Source organism: Thamnophis sirtalis, unplaced genomic scaffold, assembly GCF_051295495.1.
Source record: "Thamnophis sirtalis isolate CommonGarterSnake01/CBP01778 unplaced genomic scaffold, rThaSir2_p1.2 scaffold_1, whole genome shotgun sequence".
Lineage (NCBI taxonomy): Eukaryota > Metazoa > Chordata > Lepidosauria > Squamata > Natricidae > Thamnophis > Thamnophis sirtalis.
Genome location: NW_028261381.1, coordinates 166,785,362 through 166,804,941, shown reverse-complemented (window position 1 = coordinate 166,804,941; position 19,580 = coordinate 166,785,362). Strand labels below are relative to the sequence as shown.

General features: G+C 44.1%; 1 protein-coding gene across 1 annotated transcript in view; it reads left to right on the top strand.

Moving 5' to 3' along the window:
- Nucleotides 1-19,116, top strand: part of ADAMTS10 (ADAM metallopeptidase with thrombospondin type 1 motif 10) — an 80,325-nt gene extending 61,209 nt beyond the window's left edge. Inside the window, exons 18-25 of the mRNA XM_087703094.1 lie at nucleotides 697-777; nucleotides 2,605-2,768; nucleotides 3,429-3,555; nucleotides 7,365-7,494; nucleotides 9,498-9,702; nucleotides 12,005-12,181; nucleotides 13,704-13,860; nucleotides 17,007-19,116. Coding sequence (XP_087559220.1) covers nucleotides 697-777; nucleotides 2,605-2,768; nucleotides 3,429-3,555; nucleotides 7,365-7,494; nucleotides 9,498-9,702; nucleotides 12,005-12,181; nucleotides 13,704-13,860; nucleotides 17,007-17,116 — 1,151 coding nt within the window. The 3' untranslated portion in view covers nucleotides 17,117-19,116. The remainder of the gene's footprint in view (nucleotides 1-696; nucleotides 778-2,604; nucleotides 2,769-3,428; nucleotides 3,556-7,364; nucleotides 7,495-9,497; nucleotides 9,703-12,004; nucleotides 12,182-13,703; nucleotides 13,861-17,006) is intronic.
- Nucleotides 19,117-19,580: the final 464 nt, after the last annotated feature.

Here is a 19,580-nt window from a genome sequence, read left to right as displayed (position 1 = left end):
TATTTCCAACCATGTTGCTTTGTTTTTATCTTACACATTTGCACTGTTATAATTTCATACATAATTCTAATCTCCATTCTATAAATCTTAATCATTGCTTATTTTGGGTCTTTCCTTTTTTGTTCCAACCGTCAGTAAAATTTATCCCAAATCTTATAATATTCTGATTCATCTTTATTCTTCAATTCCCATGTCAATTTATCCATTTCAGCACAAATCAGTCTTTTCCTAATTGCTTCCTCTTCTTGTGGAATTTCCCTGTTTTTTTCCAGTTTTGGGCAAAGACCATTCTTGCTGCCATAAAAATATGTATTGTTAAGTAGATTAGCCCCTTGTTATGTTTATCGTTTATGATTCCCAAAAGAAATAATTCTGGTTTGAATTCTATTCCCTCTTTGGTTATATGTATCAGCCGCCTGAAAAAGGTAATTTTGGAAGCCGCTGTTCCAATGTAATTGGAGGGCACCAGGTTGATGAAAACTTCATGATTACCCAAACAATATTACTAAGATACAGAGAACTAATTTCAATTCCTCAGGCCACAGTTGCTGTATATTCTGAGAGTCACAATCCCACCGCATTTATCTGCAAGATTACGTAAAATTACCCTGTGTAAAATTTACATATTTGATGCAACTCCAGTAAGTAAATGTTTGGTTCTAAATTCCCCACATTGTTTTTAACATTGTTTTTCAGGCTATGAGGAGGTGATACTGATTCCCAAAGGATCTGTCCGCATTGATATCCGGGAACTTAATCATTCTCTGAGTTATCTTGGTGAGATGTTTGTATTATCCGGGAAATGTTTTAGGTCTTATGTTCATGAAATGACGTTCTGTAGATGTTCCCAGGGGTGGGATTCAGCCAGTTTGGACCGGTTCAGGTGGATGCTCATTTTACATCTGGTTCGCCGAACCGGTAGTTGTAAGGCCTGGCTGGCCCCGCCCAATACACCCAGCCCAGGAGTCTCCACATGGCCTGTTTTGGATGCCAGGTAAGTGCAGAGCCTGCATGGAGGCTCTGGGAGAGCGAAAAACGGGCCTCTCCCTCCCCCCAGAAGCCCTCCGGAGTACGAAAAACCGGCCCTATGCGCAAACTGGAAATTCGGGAACGGACTTCCGGTTTGCTCGTAGGGTCGTTTTTTGCCCTCCGGAGCCTTCAGGGAAGCTGCTGAAGCCTCCAGAGGGCGAAAAACGGCCTCAAAAGAAGGCCGAAGTCAGCTGGCCAAGGCGCACATGCGCGCTGACCAGCTGACAAGGCAACGCCTCGCGTGCCCGGACGAATGGCTCCACGTGCCACCTGTGGCACGCGTGCCATAGGTTCGCCATCATGGTCATAGTCCTAGCGATATGCCCAGGTACTTGTTTCTATGTCAATTTCCTGTATATCACAAATCAATTCTGTTGAAATCCATATCATATCTAATCTGGACCATAGTACAACCTGCCAGTTCCTGAACCCCCGCTGCTGCTGTTCCTCCCCGCAGCTTGCTTGTCTGCACAAGCCTTAGGCATCAGGAGAAGTCTGCTCCCCCAAAATGTGGGCTCTAAGCCCTTGATCAGATTACTAATATTGCAAGGTTGGCGAGTGATAGATGGGGTGGGTGGGTGTTCCATCTGGTTTGGGTTGCCTGAGGCTCGGCATTGTCATCCCCAATTCGGGTCTGAGCCTGGTGCCAAAGCCGATCCAGAACAGCAGACAAAAGGTGCAGGTTTTGTTTCCTCTTATTGAAGGCTTCCAAGAAAAAGGGTCCTGGCTAGAAAAATGCCAAGGAACCTTGAACAGTAGAATTAAGAAAGGTTTATACATCTTCACTAAAGCAGACAGCGGGATAAGGTGGGATATGTAAAACAAATCATCTAATACATTAATAATAAATTTTAGCTCTAACGATTGTCCTATTGGTCTCTAGCAGTCCCCATTCCTAAGCCTTGGCTAATGGTTGCTCCAGGAGTTATCTAATACACATTCTATTTGCCCCAGGCCATCCTTTTTCCTAACTTCTAGCTGAGCGATGCAGGATATTTAACTCTCGGATACTATTATCGGTCCTCTAACCACCTAGAACTGTGATGGCGAGTCTATGGCACGTGTGCAAAAGGTGGCACGCAAAGCCCTCTCTGTGGGCACATCAGCTGTTGCCCCAGCCCAGTTCCATTGCACATACACGCACGCCTCCCACAAGCCAGCTGGTCTTTGGGTCTCTGTTGCACATGCATGGGGGCGGGGGGCGTGCACGGGGAGGTGCTTGCATTGCATTTTGGATCCCGTTTTGCTTCCAGGTTGGTGCAGGAGGCCTTCCAGGCCCAAAACGGGTCACGGATCACACGCGCATTGCATTATGGGTGTAGGTGCGCTATCGCACACACACACACACACACACTTTCAGCACAAGGCAACAAAAAGATTAGCCATCAATGACCCAGAATCAATGCAAATGTGACTGGCGCTTATTCTCGGTGAATAAGCGTTCTTTGTTCTTGCCCGACAAGACTCCACAATTATGGGCTTCCCGGTTTTATTTCAAGTGCGTGCCATGCCCTTGCTTCGTTTTAGCAGACAACCCATCAGTTCGAAACATCTTCTTTTGGCTTCTTCTTCCAGCTCTGAGAGGAGAAAATGATGAATATTTTGTCAACGGGAAACTTTCGATCGACCCTCCCCGGCGCTTTGACATTGCAGGAACCACATTCCACTACGGGCGCTCTCAGGATGAACCGGAGTCTCTCGAGGCCCTGGGCCCAACTAACATCACCCTGGTCGTTATGGTTAGTTCTAATCGGGTGGGGGGGAGCTGCTATGGGTTCAGAGGTGGGTTCCTACCGATTCGGACCGGTTCGGCCAAGTAGGTAGTAACTCAGCTGCCCACGCACCTGAAATGGTTCGATAGGCGCCACCATCTTGTTTTTTACTATTGCACATGTGCACATAACGCGTATTAGTGTGCACGTGCCCAAAATGCGTGCAAGCCCGAAGCACGTCCCTGAACTAACCAGCAATAAAGCCGGAACCCACCCCTATACGAGTTTGTCCGGGTTTGGGAGAACCCGTAGCTAACGTTGTGACCGGTTCGGAGAACCCCCCAAATCCCAGCCCTATCTGGGCAGCAAACTAGTAGGCAGTACAGCTCACAGACCAGAAATGTAATGTGTGTACATCTAGATGCACCCACATAACTACCTTATTTAATAATATAAATTCATAGTTGCTCTCATGCGTTTGGTTATGTGCATGTTTTCACACCCAGAAGGCACTCTTTATTTGAATGGGATCACTAGAGCAATGTAATAGCATAGTTGTCGAGGCCGCAAATAGTGAATAGAAGAAACCATTAAAAATAAAACCTCATTTCCTACTGCAATAAATGGACATATATATTCCTTTTCTTTCAACAGTTCTGTGACACTGTTGCCTGTCTATTGTTATAGGTTCTTGTGCGAGAAGAACTGCAGAGGATCCGGTACAAGTTCAATGCACCCATTGTTCGCAATTCCATGGCCCAATATTTATGGCAGTACGTCTCATGGACAAAATGTTCGGCCATTTGTGCTGGAGGTATGAGTTTAATGATCCTGTTAAAGTAAGGCAGAAAGCGAACAAAAAGTTAAATATTGACAGTTGATTGTTACTGATAGCAATAGCACTTAGACTTATACACTGCTTTACAGCCCTCTCTAAGCAGTTTACAGAATCAGCATATTGTCCCCAATTCTCATTTTGCTCACCTCGGAAGGATGGAAGGCTGAGTCAACCTTGAGCCTGGAGAGATTTGAACTGCCAAATTGCAGTCAGCCAGCAGTCAGCAGAAGTAGCCTGCAGTGCTGCATTCTAATCACTGTGCTACCGCGGCTCATAGCGAAACATTACAAAAGAGATTTTCTTAAAACATTTCTATAACTTTCTACTTCTCATATTTTCACCTTAAGGATAGGGTTTTTTTTAAAAACAAAATAGTAGTTCCTACTTTTTGTAGCACAATGGAGTCTAATGAAGGCAACTACTATCATTTGTCTATTTTTTTGTTTGACATCAGACAAGCAAGCAACCTACCACAATGAAAGAAATAAGACTATACATTAAGTATCACACAACGTTCATCACTATTCAGCTTCTTGATTACATGTACAGTTTGTATAATTTGTACAATAACACCTGGATTTCCTGCGTCCTGTGCATGAATCTAGTGTCAAATGACATCTTCACAAAGTACTGTAATGCCCTCAAGTTTGTGATGTCTACAACTAGAATGGATTTCAAGGCATACCGTATTTTTCAGAGTATAAGACATACCGGAGTATAAGACGCACCAAGATTTTAAAGAGGTAATTTTTTTAAAAAAGTTTTTGCACTGTAGACCTCCCAAACCGTCTGCAAGCCTCATTTATGAGCAAAATCGGCCCATTTTTCACTCATTTTTGCCCTCTCCAGCCCCCGGGAGCACTTTGCAGGTCTCCCATACCCTCTGCACGTCCATTTTTGTGAAGGGGGCAGGGTTTCAGGAGGCCAAAAATGCTGTATTCAGTGTATAAGACGCACCCAGATTTTCACCCTCTTTTTGGGGGGGAAAAGGTGAATCTTACACTCTGAAAAATAAGATAATTTACCATTCATATGATCCTCTGAAGCTCTTTCTGGTATATCTACAATGGGCTTTGCCTTTACCAGGTCTGGTTTAATGCCTTTTTTCTTCGTGTTTCTTCCAGATACTCTATATTTAATGTTAAAACAAGATTTGCTTTTGTTCAATTGGTATGTGGGGATGTAGCCTTTCCCAATGCCAGAGCCGTGGTGGTGCAGTGGTTAGAATATTGCAGGCTTACTCTGCCCACTGCCAGGAATTCAATCCTGACTGGCTCAAGATTGACTCAGCCTCCCATCATTCCAAGATCAGTAAAATGAGGACCCAGATACTTTGTGGCAATGTGCTGGTTCTGTAAACCACTTAGAGAGCACTATGAAGTAGTATATACCATATTTTTTCAGAGTATAAGACGCACCGGAGTATAAGACGCACCAAGGTTTTGAAGAGGCAAATTTTAAAAGAAAAGTTTTTGAACTCTGCAAATCTCCCAAAAATGGCCCGTTTTTCGCAAAAACGGGCCCGTTTTTTGTCCAAAAAAAGGGCCTGGGGGAGCCTTTAGGAGGCTTATAGAGTGCTCCTGGGGCCTGTGGGAGCAAAATTGAGCAAAAAAATGGCTCATGTTTTGCTCATTTCTGCACTCCCCAGCTCCCAGGAGCTCTCTGAAAGCCTCCTAAAAGTTATGCATGGCCATTTTGGTGAAGGCGGCAGGGTTTCTGGAGGCAAAAAAATTCTGTATTCAGTGTGTAAGACACACCCAGATTTTCAGCCTCTTTTTTGAGGGGAAAAAGGTGCGTCTTATACTCTGAAAAATACGATAAGTCTACATGCTAGTTCTAATCATGACATGTTTTTTCTCTGCGACACCCCTCTCAAATATGCATGTACGCCATGTATTGCCACCACTTATTGCACTAAACACTTCAGAAGCAAAATGCCAAAGGACATGCAGTCTATATTAACCATACGGTGTATTAAAAATACATGGGCATATTTTTCATTAGTATGTGCCAAAACTCTGGTGCTTCTAGCTTGGAAAATATCTTTATATCTATCTGTTTCATTTTTCTTGGGATGTCATAATTCTGTCTTTGAATTTATTTAACTCTTTGAGGTCCAAGCAGCCTTTCATCTTTCTGGTGACCTATAACCACGGAGTGAACACATTCAGTTCCATCTTCATGCACTAAATAATTCCTATCTTCATTTTAGCCAGTTCTGCTTTCAGTTTTGTTCTCAATGCTTCGGGCATGCTTTTTATAGCATGTATTACACGTTCTGTGTCTATATTAAGAATTTTCTGATAAGTAATTGGAAGACAGCCAATACTTAAAATCACAGAATCAGATATGTAAGAAACTATAAGGGATCATCTAATCCAGGGGTGTCCAAACTTGGGAACTTTAAGACTTGTGGACTTCAACTCCCAGAATTCCCCAGCCGGCTTCCGTCTTAAAGTCTTAAAGTTCCCAAGTTTGGACACCCCTGATCTAATCCAAATGTTGAGAAGGACAGGAAGACCAATTAAACCATGCTCAACCATGCTCAGTCTCTCTTTGTCAGCATTTTAAAGTAATAATTCTACTTTATTGTTACAGGGTATCATAATAGAATCATGATAGCCTCACAAAACTCTTTTTCCCCCTCTTGTAAAATAAATCAAGGTGGGGCAGTCTTGAATTTCTTCTAGAAATCTAGAAACTTGAATTAATATTATTTTCTCAAAATCTGTAGAACTACCCAACTGAATGTATTTGTGTCCCCTTTATAGTACAACTAGCTGAGAACCTAGCATTATCCAGGTATTTATATATAGGGGGGGGGGGGGGGGAAATGTCCGGACCAAATGTAATTTCTAATGTTGGATTTTCCCCCCTTATCAGAGGGAGCCCCCTTGTGGAGTACTGTGAAGCTGTTACCATGGCAACTCCACTGCTCTGTATAGTAGAAGCCATTTTACGGCAGTACAGTAGAAGCCATTTGAAGGCACAACCGGCTGTATTGTAACAGAACACACACTCAGGGGGCATTATGGGTGTCTTAACCCCACACAGTATTTGTTTCCAGAGAGTAAGTCATCTGTGTACCAAGTTTGGTTGAAATTACTAGAGGCGTTCCAGAGTTATGCTGGAACATATGCACACACACATACAAACACACACACACACACACACACAGAGCTGTTTTTATAGATAAAAAGACAGACAGACAGATAGACAGACGATAGATAGATGATAGATAGATAGATAGATAGATAGATAGATAGATAGATAGATAGATAGATAGATAGATAGATAGATAGATAGATAGATGATAGAGAGAGAGAGGGAGAGAGATACAGAAGGGGGATAGATGGATAGGTAGGTAGGGTGGGTGGGTGGGTGGGTGGATGGATGGATGGATGGATAGAGAGAGAGAGGGAGAGAGAGAGAGAGAGAGATACAGAAGGAAGATGGATGGATGGATGGATGGATGGATGGATGGATGGATGGATGGATGGATGGATGGATAGAAGATAGATAGATAGATAGATAGATAGATAGATAGATAGATAGATAGATAGATAGATAGATAGATAGATAGATAGATAGATAGATAAGATAGACAGACAGACAGACGTTTAAAAATAATGTTCTGGGGTTGGGCAAAGTGCTTTCTGGGCTTCAACTGCATATTATTTGATTAGGAGATATTCTGGATATTGTCAGAAAGGGAGGAAAAACCCTACCCTTTTCTAATGTTGGAGATTTTGCATCCTCACTCAGCCTTCCCCATCATCCCACAGGCAGTCAAGTTCAACCCGTTGTATGCAGGAATCAAGCTGACAGCTCCACGGTGCTTAATCATTTCTGCAACCCTGAAACCAAGCTACCGGAGAGGCAGCGCCCATGTAACACTGAGCCATGCCCGCCAGCGTGAGTTTAATTCTTTCCAGCATTTGGAGGGCTGCATTTAAAGGGGGGTGGGCAGGAGCTCTTATCAAAAGGGATGTTCTGACCCAGCTCCCCAAACACGACAAACCCTCGGAAGGTCTCTCAACACAGGTTAACAAGTCCAGCTGGAAGATGAATAGTTGTCTCCCACATCTTTTTTTTTCCCGTTGCAATTTATTTCTTTATTGAATTGTTGGGAAACCATCCAGCGTCCTTCAGAATTGGGCAACCTACAAGCATATTCAATTAATACAAATTTGCTGTCTCCCACATCTATTTATCTTCGCCCCCTGCCTTTTAATCCCTAGAGTGGGGCCTCACCAGGGGTGGGTTTCAACCGGTTCGCGGCGGTCCCTGCGAACCGGTTGGTCGGCGAACCCGGAAGTAAGTAACTTCCGGGAACGGCGAAGGGACCACCCGCGCGCCCGCGCTCCTTACCCGGTTTTGACAAGTTCTGCGCTTCCACGCATGCGCAGGATGCATACAGCGCCTGCGCGATCCTCCAGGAGCATCTGGAGCATCGCACAGATGCTAGTACGCATGCGTGCGCTGCGCGTGTGCACGCATGTGTCGCACATGTGCGCGAGGACGCCGCACATGTGCGCGAGGACGCCGCACATGTGCGCAAGGACGCCGCACATGTGCGCGAGGACGCCGCACGCGTGCGCGAGGACGCCTCACGCGTGCGCGAGGACGCCGCCGGCCCCGTTCCAACCAAACCGGTTGGAACGGGGCGAGAAACCCACCCCTGGGCCTCACTAGCAGTGGTGGCTCTTCTGTCCCAAGGATCGGCCCACAGATTTCCACTGCTCTCCTCTCCTCTGCCTTCTGTGCAGCCGCATGTCAGGCACTGTGCCCAGCTGTTCCTCCTCTTCCTCATCAGCCACCTCCAGACCTGGGGGCTGTTGACTCTCCACCTGAGGGCTGACGGACAGCCCAGGCTCCACCCCTCCCTCCCTCTCTCTCTCTGCCAGCTCCATTCCCTCTCCCCCCTTAGAGCTCTCAGGTGTCCTTGATGCTGATTCTGACTCCCACTCCGCCGCCTCCTCCTCTGATTCGGCTGCTGGAGTGGCCAGAGGCTGACGGGCCACAACCAGGGGTGGATTCCAGTCACCATTACTACCACGCATGTGCATTTTCATTTAAAACAACCTGCAGGAAATTATGGCCGTTTCCACACATAGGACAGTTGCAGCTTCCCTGTGGTCCTATAATCAAATTTCAGGCATTTGGAAACTGGCATGTATTTATGACAGTTGCAATGGCTTGGGGTCATGTCATTACCTTTTGCAACCTTCTAACTGTTCTGACCTAGGCTTCCCCAGAAGCACGAAGCCGAGTCCTTGTCCCGATAAACCCCTTTTTATTTAATTTACAGTAAATTCCTCTCCAGCAAAGTCTTTCCTTTCCCACAGTTTTTCAAGCTAGTTCACAATTAGCAACCTTTATCGGACTTGGAGAGTAGCCAGGCCGATATCTTTCAGATGCCGCAATACTTGGCAAGAATGCAGGAATGAACTAATTGTCTCCTGCAAACTCCACTCCCCTTTCGCTCCTCTTTTATTTCCTCTGGGAGGGGCCATTCACCATCTACCTGTGGCCTTGCTCCCTCTTCTTTAGCTGTTCCCTTCATCTGGCAACTCTGCGCATGTGCACACTGGGAACAGGTTCCAGCTGTTCGTCTGCCTCACTGATGTCTGACTCCGAAGGCAGCTGGTAACTGTCTGATGGCTCTGGCCCCTTCTCTGCCTCTGACACAGAGCCCTCATCTGAGCCTTCCCCAGACTCCAGGACTGGCCCATATTCCTCCCCAACCTCCTCACTGTCTGAAGCTGCATCCAGCTCCGCTAGTCGCTGGCGGGCCACAACACTGTCGAGCACAGTCAATGGGGAAGCCAGATTCACTTAACAGCCGTGTTAATAACTTAACAACCATTGTGATTCACCAGGCCCTTATTTTGGTTTCTGTTTCTCATCTCAACTAGTTGGGTGATCGGGAACTGGTCCGAATGCAGCCGCAGCTGCAATCAGGGAGTGCGGACCCGAAGTGTGCTCTGCCAGCGCAAAATCTCCACCACAGATGAGAAAACTCTGGATGATTCCTCTTGCAACTTGCCGCGGCCTCATGTGCTGGAACCCTGTAATAATCACACCTGTCCTCCGGAATGGGTAACCCTTGACTGGTCTGAGGTAATGAGCTTCACTTCAGACCTTCTCAGTCTGGCACCTTCCAATTTTATTCTTTTTTTAAAAAAATAATTTTTTTAATTTTATTTTTAATTTTCAAAACAAGCATCCTTCTTTACATGCTGTAGAAAGTGTATCAGTTGGTTACAAAAAGACTTTCGTGCATCTCTTCTACAGTCATCAAACATAATTCATATTAACTCAAGTATTTTAACTCAGATATCTATACATATTACCATCATCATATCTTCATTTTCATTTGACTATAATTATTTAAACGTCCTTCATCATAAAATATACAATTTTATTCTGTCATTCATTCATTCATTCATTCATTCGTCAGTCAATTTGTCAACCAATTAATTTATTCTCTACCAGGCAGCTTACAGAAGTAAAAAGTACAACATAAAAGAGAAAAACCAAATGCTCTTAATACTAAGTGAAGTAACAAAAGCCTGGAATAACCGATGTGTTTTCACAAATATCCAGCAGGCAGCAAATGTAGGGAGTTAAATACAGCTAGTCCTCAACTTTACAACCATTGGTTTATGACCGGTCAATGATACAAAGACACTGAACAAAAAAAGTAACTGATGACCATTTTTCACACTTATGAGGGCTGCAGCATCCCCATGGACACATGACCAAAATTTGGGTGCTTGGCGGTGGACGTGTATTTATGACAATTGCAGGGTCTCAAGATCCTCTGATCCCCGTTTGTAACTTTCCCAGCCGGCTTCCGTCAAGCAAAGTCAGTGGAGGAAACTGAATTTGCTTAACAACGAAATGATTCACTTCACAACTGCAGTGATTCCCTTAATAACTGTGGCAAAAAAGATTGTAAAATAGGGTGCAGCTCACTTCACAACTGTCTTGCTTAGCCACAGAAATTTTGGTATCAACTGTCATAAGTCAAGGACTACCTGACTTTTCCTAAGGGAATGTTACGCCAGCGCCCGCTGCCTCCCCCCCCCCCCAACCTTTTGGGCACCAGGGACCAGTTCTGTGGAGAGAGGTTTTTCTGGAGACCGGAGGGGACGTGGTTAATGGTGGGCTGCAAATTTTTTAACCACTAGCTCTCTGCCCTAATGAATGGCTGGGTGGGCATGGCCAACGTGATGTCACTACGTCGAGGGGCGCCTCGCCCACCCTCTCATGACAATTAGTTCATTCCTGCATTCTTGCCAAATATTGTGACATCTGAAAGATATCGGCCTTGCTACTCTCCAAGCCTGATAAAGGTCGGTAATTATGAATCACCTTGAAAGACTGTGGGCCGGTAAAGACTTTGCTGGAGAGGAATTCACTGTAAATTAAATAAAAGGGGTTTATCGGGACAAGGATTCGGCTTTGTGCTGCTGGGGAAGCCTAGGTCAGAACACCACCATGGTTACCATCACCTGGGATTGAAACAGGTGATGTACATAAGACTGTGATTCTCAACCTGTGGTCCACGGACCCCTGGGAGCGGTGTGATGTCATCACAGTGGCTCCGTGAAGGCTTGAAGAAATGTTATGATTTAAATCTTGAGTTAAGTCTTGAGAGGGTCCATGGCAGTGGTGGGTTGTAGGCGGTACACCCTGGTATGGGCATACTGGAGCCCACCCACCCACCCTCGCTCCTTACCTGTCCTTTAAGCCTTTGGCGCCTCCGTGCATGCAAATGGCGTGTACGGCGCCTGCTGGTTGGAACGGGATCTGGAACCCACCACTGGTCCATGGCCGTGGTCGAGACCCAATATCCAAGATGAAGACCGTTTTGTCCATGGAATCCATGATGAAGAAAAGGTTGAGATCCACTTATGTAAGATATTGGACCAAGACTGTGTTGACTCATGCTCAAGTCCATCCTCAGCCTTAAAGTTCTTCAGATGACTTTGAGGCAACCATTCTCTCTCCCAGCCCAAATTCTCCCATGAGAGTTATGGCGAAGAAACATTTGGAGAGGGAGAACATAGTACGTTACTTTGATGTCTTGGAAGAAAGACAAGTTATAAATCTAATGAATAAATAATAACTAACTTCTGGAAAGCCTTTGAGATCTCCTCAAGTGCCAAGTGTACTAGATGTTAGGTTCATGATGAGCACTGTTTGTGTTATAAAATAATGTTGCTGGCTCCAACGGGAAACAAAAAACAACAACGTTGGATTCCACTTTCTGCCAAACTCGCTGCAAAGTCACAACATCCACACCCAAGATGATTTAATCAATTTATTTTCCACCACCCCAGAGGCTGTAAAACGGCATGGGAATTGCAATAAATCACAACCGATAAGTGAATTCCAACTTTTTCCTTCCTTGTAGTGTACTCCAAGTTGTGGACCTGGCTTCCGTCATCGCGTTGTCCTTTGCAAAAGTGGCGACCATCGTGCCACACTGTCTACCTCCCAGTGTCCCGAGAGCTCCAGGCCCCCAAACACCATAAGGTGCAGTCTTCGGCGCTGCCCACCCCCGCGGTGGGTCACTGGCGAATGGGGAGAGGTACACAAAGTTTATTTTTCTCCTACAGTTTTAAAGCATTAGTCAATAATTGTTCAAGAGTCAACACACTGCATGTTGGAGGCACTGAATCCAAGTTCAGAGAGCCAGTAAGAAGAAGCTATCAAAACCTGATCTGCCATATTACCGTATTTTTCAAACTATAAGACACACTTCCCCTCCCTAAAAGAGGCTGAAAATTTGAGTGCATCTTATACTCCAAATGTAGTCCTGCCCACCTGCCGGCCCCCACACTTCGGCTTCCGCGCATCCTCTTCCTGGCTGCAGATTAGCACAGACAATGTCTTGCATTTTTGGGCTCCGCACCTCACGTTTTCAGCCTCCAAACACTTCGTTTGAGACCCGTTCAAGGCTCCTGGGATGGCCGGAGCACATCGCTGCCAATAGTCACCTCTGCGTGTCGTGTTTTCGGGCAGCGATCGAAACATTTGTAGGCTGAAAACGGAGCCCAACATGGCCATCTGGAACAACTGCTGCCTTCTCTTATCTCTTCAGTGCTTCACCTGCATTACTAATTGCAGCTCCCTGCAATGATCAGCTGTGCTTTAGAAGCTGCTTTTCAGCCCCAATAATCAGCAAACAAATGTGTTGAAGCTGTGCTGAAGGATGCTAGCCAGATGAATACCTTTTTTTCCTATTTTCCTCCCCAAAAATTAAGGTGCATCTTACACTGTGAAAAATACGGTAATTGGTTTTAATTAAGATTAAATCCTTTGAGGTCCATTTTTTTCAAAGTAATAGTTATTACTTTGTTAATAGTTAATAGTTATATTTCTTTTTTCAAAGAATAGTTATGTTTTCAGGGAAATAAGTCAAAGCAGGTTCACCAAATCAGCCTTTTATGCATTCAAAGATTAATAATGTTTGAATCGGAAGGGCCAAGGAGAGGATGGTGATGAAAGGTTTAAAAACTCCATGTTCTAAAGCAGGGGTCTCCAACCTTGGCAACTTTAAGACTTGTGGACTTCAATTCCCAGAATTCCTCAGCCAGCTTGTGGACTTCAATTTCCAGAATTCCTCAGCCAGCAAAGCTGGCTGAGGAATTCTGGGAGTTGAAGTCCGCAGATCTTTAAAGTGGCCAAGGTTGGAGGTTGGCCAAGGTTGGAGACACCTGATCTAAAGCTGATTTGCCATACATATTGCTTTTAATCTAAGACGAAATCCTTTGAGGCCCATTTTTTTTCAAAAGTAACTGAATTAGTCCCCCACCACCACCATCCAGTCAGAACTGATGAAGCTTCTTAGATGAGAAGCGAAAGGTCATCTTCTTCCTCAAGGAAAAAAAAAACATATTCCGGTTTCCTTTTGGAAAAAAAAAAGTATCTTTCAGACAACCCTGGATGACTGAGAATCCGCACAGACACACATTTTAAAGTTGCGGAGGTTGAGAAACACTGCTCAAGGCACAGCAAAAGGCTGAAGGGCTGTGCTTCGAACTTAAAATATTAGATCTGCTCTTTTGATTTAGCCCAGTTCCGGTATCTTAACTTATTCTTTCCTGCAGTGCTCTGGGCAGTGCAGTTTTGGCCAGCAGAGGCGTTCTGTCCAGTGCGTCACCTACACAGGACAGCCGTCCAGTGAATGTGTGGAAGCCTTGAAGCCCTCGGCCATGCAACAGTGTGAAAGCAAGTGTGACTCTGGACTGATAGAAAACCCTGAAGGTACCCATTGCATGGAATGTTTTGCAAGCTGAGCAAAGAACTTACCCTTTGAAATGGCCGAATGACTCAAACCTGTTGCTTGGGTTCTGGAGTGCAACATGGCTCAGAAGCCTTAAACCATAGACTGCCAATTGTGAATTTGGCCTGGGGTACTTTTGTACCAAGTACCAAGATGGACGCAGTGGCTCAATGGCTAAGACACTGAGCTTGTTGATCAGAAAGGTCGGTAGTTCGGCGGTTCGAACCCCTAGCTCCGCGTAATGGAGTGAGATCCCGTTTCTTGTCCCAACTTCTGCCAACCTAGCAGTTCGAAAGCAAGTAAAAATGCAAGTAGAAAAATAGGGACCACCTTTGGTGGCTAGGTAACAGCATTCTGTGAGCCTTCAGCGTTTAGTCATGCCGGCCACATGACCCCAGAGATATCTTGAGAGACCGCCTGCTGCCAATTACCTCCCAAAGACCCATTAGATCGCATAGGGTCAGCCTCCTCCGGGTTCCATCTACTAGCCAATGCCATCTGGCTACGACCCGGGGGAGGGCCTTCTCTGTCGCAGCTCCGGCCCTTTGGAATGAACTCCCTGCGGAGATTCGGACCCTCACCTCTCTCCTGGCTTTCCGAAAAGCCGTTAAGACCTGGTTATGCCGGCAGGCCTGGGGTTGATGAGCTCCCTTCCCCTCTCGACAGGTGTGGTTGTTGGTTATTTTAAATGTCTATTTTGTATTTGCATGTTCCCCTTCCCGTTGGAGTTGTTCGCCGCCCTGAGTCCCTTTTAGGGAATAGGGCGGCATATAAATAAAATAAAACTTCAAACTTCATCTTCGGACAGCGCTGGTTCTTTGGCTTTGAAATGGAGATGAGCACCGTCCCCTAGAGCCGTAGGGGGCACATATGGGTGAGGAGAACCTTTAACGACTAGCACATATGTGCAAGGAGACCCTTTTGGCCAAGGGAACATGTAGTAGGTGATCTTCCATAAAGTTCCAAAAGCCCAGCCATGTTGATTTTTTACCACAGAACATTATAGTGGCATGAGGTTTTTTTGCATAGCAATACCAATAGCAGTTAGACTTATATACCGCTTCATAGGGCGTTCAGCCCTCTCTAAGCGGTTTACAGAGTCAGCATATCGCCCCCACAGTCTGGGTCCTCATTTCACCCACCTCGGAAGGATGGAAGGCTGAGTCAACCCTGAGCCGGTGAGATTTGAACCGCCGAACTGCAGATAACAGTCAACTGAAGTGGCTGCAGTACAGCACTCTAACCACTGCGCCACTTCGGCTCTTATATACTAAAAGTAGACTTTAAAAGTAGACCACCATCCCCGCAGCCCTTAAATGCTGAGGTAAAAAAACTCAACAACTGAAGTAGGGATGCCCAACTTTGGCAACTTTTAAGAAGTGGGGACTTCAACTTCCAGAATTCCCCAGCCAGCATGGTTGGCTGGGGGATTCTGGGAGTCCAAGTCCATAAGTCTCAAAGTTGACAAGGTTAGATATCCCTACTTTAGTTGTTGAGGTTTTTTTTACCTCAGCATTTAAGGGCTGCGGGGATGGCGGTGGATGACACAATGATATCATCTGAAAAAGGAGAGTTGGATTATTTGGCCTTTTTTGTTCCTTTTCTGAGGCACAGAGTTACAAGTAATACAAGTATTACTTATATCCTATAAGTAGCATCAGAAGCATCTAGAAGCTGGTAATAAACGGTGATTGGAGGGCCACAGGTGGTTCATCCTTGATGTACGATTTAACATTGTATCTGAACTTTGCCCTTATGGCTTGATCACCAAGTTTAGCATGTTATATGCAGGGGTGGGATTCTACCGTCCGACTATCAGCATGGAGCTCCGACTTTCAGCTGGGCCTGCCTGCCCGCCCCTGCACTATACTCACTTATATTCCTGTTTCTGAAGCTCAGCTGATCAGTGCGGCAGAGTGGATTGCTGCACCTTAGCTGTTTTCCTCCCCAGCAGCAATGTGGAAGGTGATTTCTCAATAAACTGTGCACGCAGAGAACCGGTTGTTAAACTGGTAGGATCCCACCACTGGTTATATGGATAAATGATTAGTTTTGTGGAGTTCTTGATGCTGTTGAAGCTGGGTTGTTTTACTTACAGACGTTTTATTATCCATCTAGATAACATCATCAGTATGATGGATTGTGAAATTTTCTGCCTCTTTATATATTGTAGCTTTCCCTGCAGTTTTGTTGGGGTGTGGTTTCCTCCTTGGTGTTTCCTTGATTAGAGTATCGTCATCTGCCCTATTGTTTGTCTGGTGTTAATCCCCGCTTATCTGAACGTTGACTGTTGGAGGAGATGTGATCTTTTTATTTCCTTCCTAGACTTAGTATCTCTTTTGAATGGTGTGTAAGCGTGGTGTACCTCTATTAGATTAAAGATTGGAACATCAGACAAACAATCAGGCAGAAAACAATACTCTAAACAAGGAAGCAGCAAGGAGGAAACCACACCCCACCACAACTGGCAGAGCAAGCAACTACAGTGATAGTAAAAAAAAGTTTGTGAAATTGTTTGAATTTTCAATATTTCTGCATAAATATTAACTAAAATGTGTTCTGTTTTCTACCCAAGTCCTAACAACTAGATAAAAGAACCCAATTAAATAAATGTTAGAAACATTATGCTTGCTCATTTATTGAGGAAAATTATCCAACTATATATATAAAGAAACAGCAATTCCCACTCTCACTCACGCTGATGATGATGATAATGATGATATTAGCTTGTCGGGTAATAAAATGTCTGTAGCAGTAACAATAACACTTAGACTTATATACCACTTCACAATGCTTTACAGCCCTCTCTAAGCAGTTTACAGAGTCAGCCTATTGCCCCCAACAATCTGGGTCCTCATTTTACCCACCTCGGAAGGATGGAAGGCTGAGTCAACCTTGAGTCTGGTGAGATTTGAGCTGCCAAATTGCAGGCAGCTGGCAGTCTGCAAAAGTTGCCTGCAGTACAGCACTCTAGCCACTGCACTGTAAGCAAACAATCACAGAAAACAACAAGAACTCCACAGCTCAATGCCAAGCTACAAATATTCTACCAGAATGACTAATTCATTGTTTCTCTCTCTCTCTCTCCCCCCTCCCTCCCTCTCTCCCTCTCCCTCTTCCTCTCCAGAATGCAAAGATGTCAACAAGGTTGCCTATTGCCCTTTGGTGCTGAAAGCTAAGTTCTGTAGTCGTTCATACTTCCGACAGATGTGTTGCAAAACCTGCCAGGGCCATTAAACGAATACGTGTCCATTTGGAACTGCAGGAAAACTGAAAAGGCCCAGGAGGGAAGGAGACAGCTGCACCATTTCCCCATCTCCACCTGCTCTTTCCCCCAAGATCGTCAGTGAAGAAGCCAGCACCATAGGCTTTGGTGCTCCCAGAAACCAAAGAAAATCTCTATTTTCCCCATTGGTTAAGGATCGTTATTAAACCACTGCTGAAATGCGCACTGAGGCAGACAGTGGCATATCAAGCTAGGAAGTACTACACGGAGGCAGGAGGGAGACCAAATGGATGAGAAAGCACATTTAAGCGCATTACTTGAAATGCTAAACGTTTGTATTTATTTTATTACACAGCTGGGTACCATGATTGCTGGCCAACTGCACTGTCATGACGATAATCCCCCACTGCCCAACAGGGAAGGAGATTCAAGGCACCAGCGCCACCTACATGTTTTAAACCTTGCCCCCAAAAGCAGTGCTTGAAATTACGCAGTGGCTCAGTGGCTAAAACGCGGAGCTTGTTGATCAGAAAGCCCGGCAGTTTGTCAGAATCCCTAGCGCCGCGTAACCGAGTGAGCTCCCGTTACTTGTCCCAGCTTCTGCCAACCTAGCAGTTCGAAAGCATGTAAAAATGCAAGTAGAAAAATAGGAACCACCTTTGGTGGGAAGGTAACAGTGTTCCCTGCACCTTCGGCGTTTAGTCATGCTGGCCACATGACCACAGAGTCATCTTCGGACAGCGCTGGTTCTTTGGCTTTAAAATGGAGATGAGCACCGCCCCCTACAGTTGGGAAAGACTAGCACATATGTGCACAGGGAACTTTTATCTTTAGTGCCGCCTTACAGGCAGGCCTTTGGCAGGGTTACAGAATAGGGTAGATAAAAGAACCAAAGAGAGAAGTGGATGGAATCACACGAGAGAGCAAATTGATAGAGCAAAATGATAGAGCAAATTGTTCCTCTACCTTGGGATCTTTAAGATGCATGGACTTCAACTCCCAGAATTCTCCAGCCAGCATGCAATCCCAGTATTTGAGCTGGCTGGCATGGCTGTCTGAAGAATTATGGGAGTTGAAGTCGACGCACCTTAAATTCCCCCAAAATCCTATAGAACAGAAATCATTGGGTTTTTTTTTTCTTCTTGCACTTAACACAAGAAATTCCATAAAACTCACTTGGTTTGTGAGTTTGTTCTTGCTTTAGCTTTCTAAAAGAAGGGAAAAGACAAATGAATGACCTCCAAGGTCCCTTCCAACTCTGTTATTCTGTATTCTGAATTTCCTTACAGGCATTGGATCGTGCATGAGGAATTTTAGTAGTTTTCTTTCAAATATAAGAAGTTCAGTCACAATCTTTTATTATCACAAAGTGAATGTTAGCAGCCAAAAATACATATATGGGGAAAGGAAGATCCTATCTGTTTTTTAATTTGTTTGCTGATACCTTGAATCTGTGCCAAATTTAAAATTCTTTTTAATGTGCATGTTTCAATGATATTTGTTGTTATTTTTCCATCCCCCTTATCACTCACTTTAATCCCCAGCTTTTCAACTGAGAGTAGCTATAATTGGTGCTATAGTTTCAATGTAACATCACTTTAGCTTATTTTTATTCTGCCATAGAAAATTTATTACTGATTCAGATGTAATACTATTATCCATGTTTTTTTTTATTTTGTTTTAATTGCAGGAATGACTTCTTTATGTGACATGGAGTGTGTATGTATGAAAGCCCTGTATGTTTTATTTTGTTTTATTAGTTGAAAAATGTTCAAGGCAAATACTGCTCAGACAGAATTCTGAGTCACATGCAATTTAATTTCCATTTTTTTTAAAAAAAAAAATCCACGTATAAACCATAATTTCAAATGCTTTCATTCATCCACCTTTCCTCCCTATTATCTATCTTCCTACTACCGTATATATGGACATAAAATAAAATGCTTTTCTTTAAAAAATGATATTTCATGTGACACTCTATTGATTATGTTTGTGTAGCATTTTTCCAATTCATTGTAGCATTTCAAAATTCTACACAAATAGAATCCTAACATACCTAGAGCAGCAATCTTCATTTTTTAAAACTGTATACATGCAGATAATTATATATTGCTAGGATATAAAAGACAAAATCAAAATACTGTAATTTTCAATTTCTCTGATGCTCATTTCTGTAATTTGACTTATTTGACTCATTTTCTATCTTTCATTTATCTGGGTTCTTTTTATTTGTAAACTTTACACTTCCAAACAATTTTGAGGTTGTTGTTTTTTTAAAAAAAAATACACAAACATTTGTTAAATTTTTTGAACGTCCACGTTTGTTTGCAAATGTATAAAGTATATAGTTTTGCAAGCAATTTCCCCATATTGCATTTTTTCTATATTACTTTCCGAAGAGGCATTTTGAATGAAATATTTTCCAGTATATTTTCTATGATCAGCCAGCCTCATGGCTCACAAAATACATTTTTC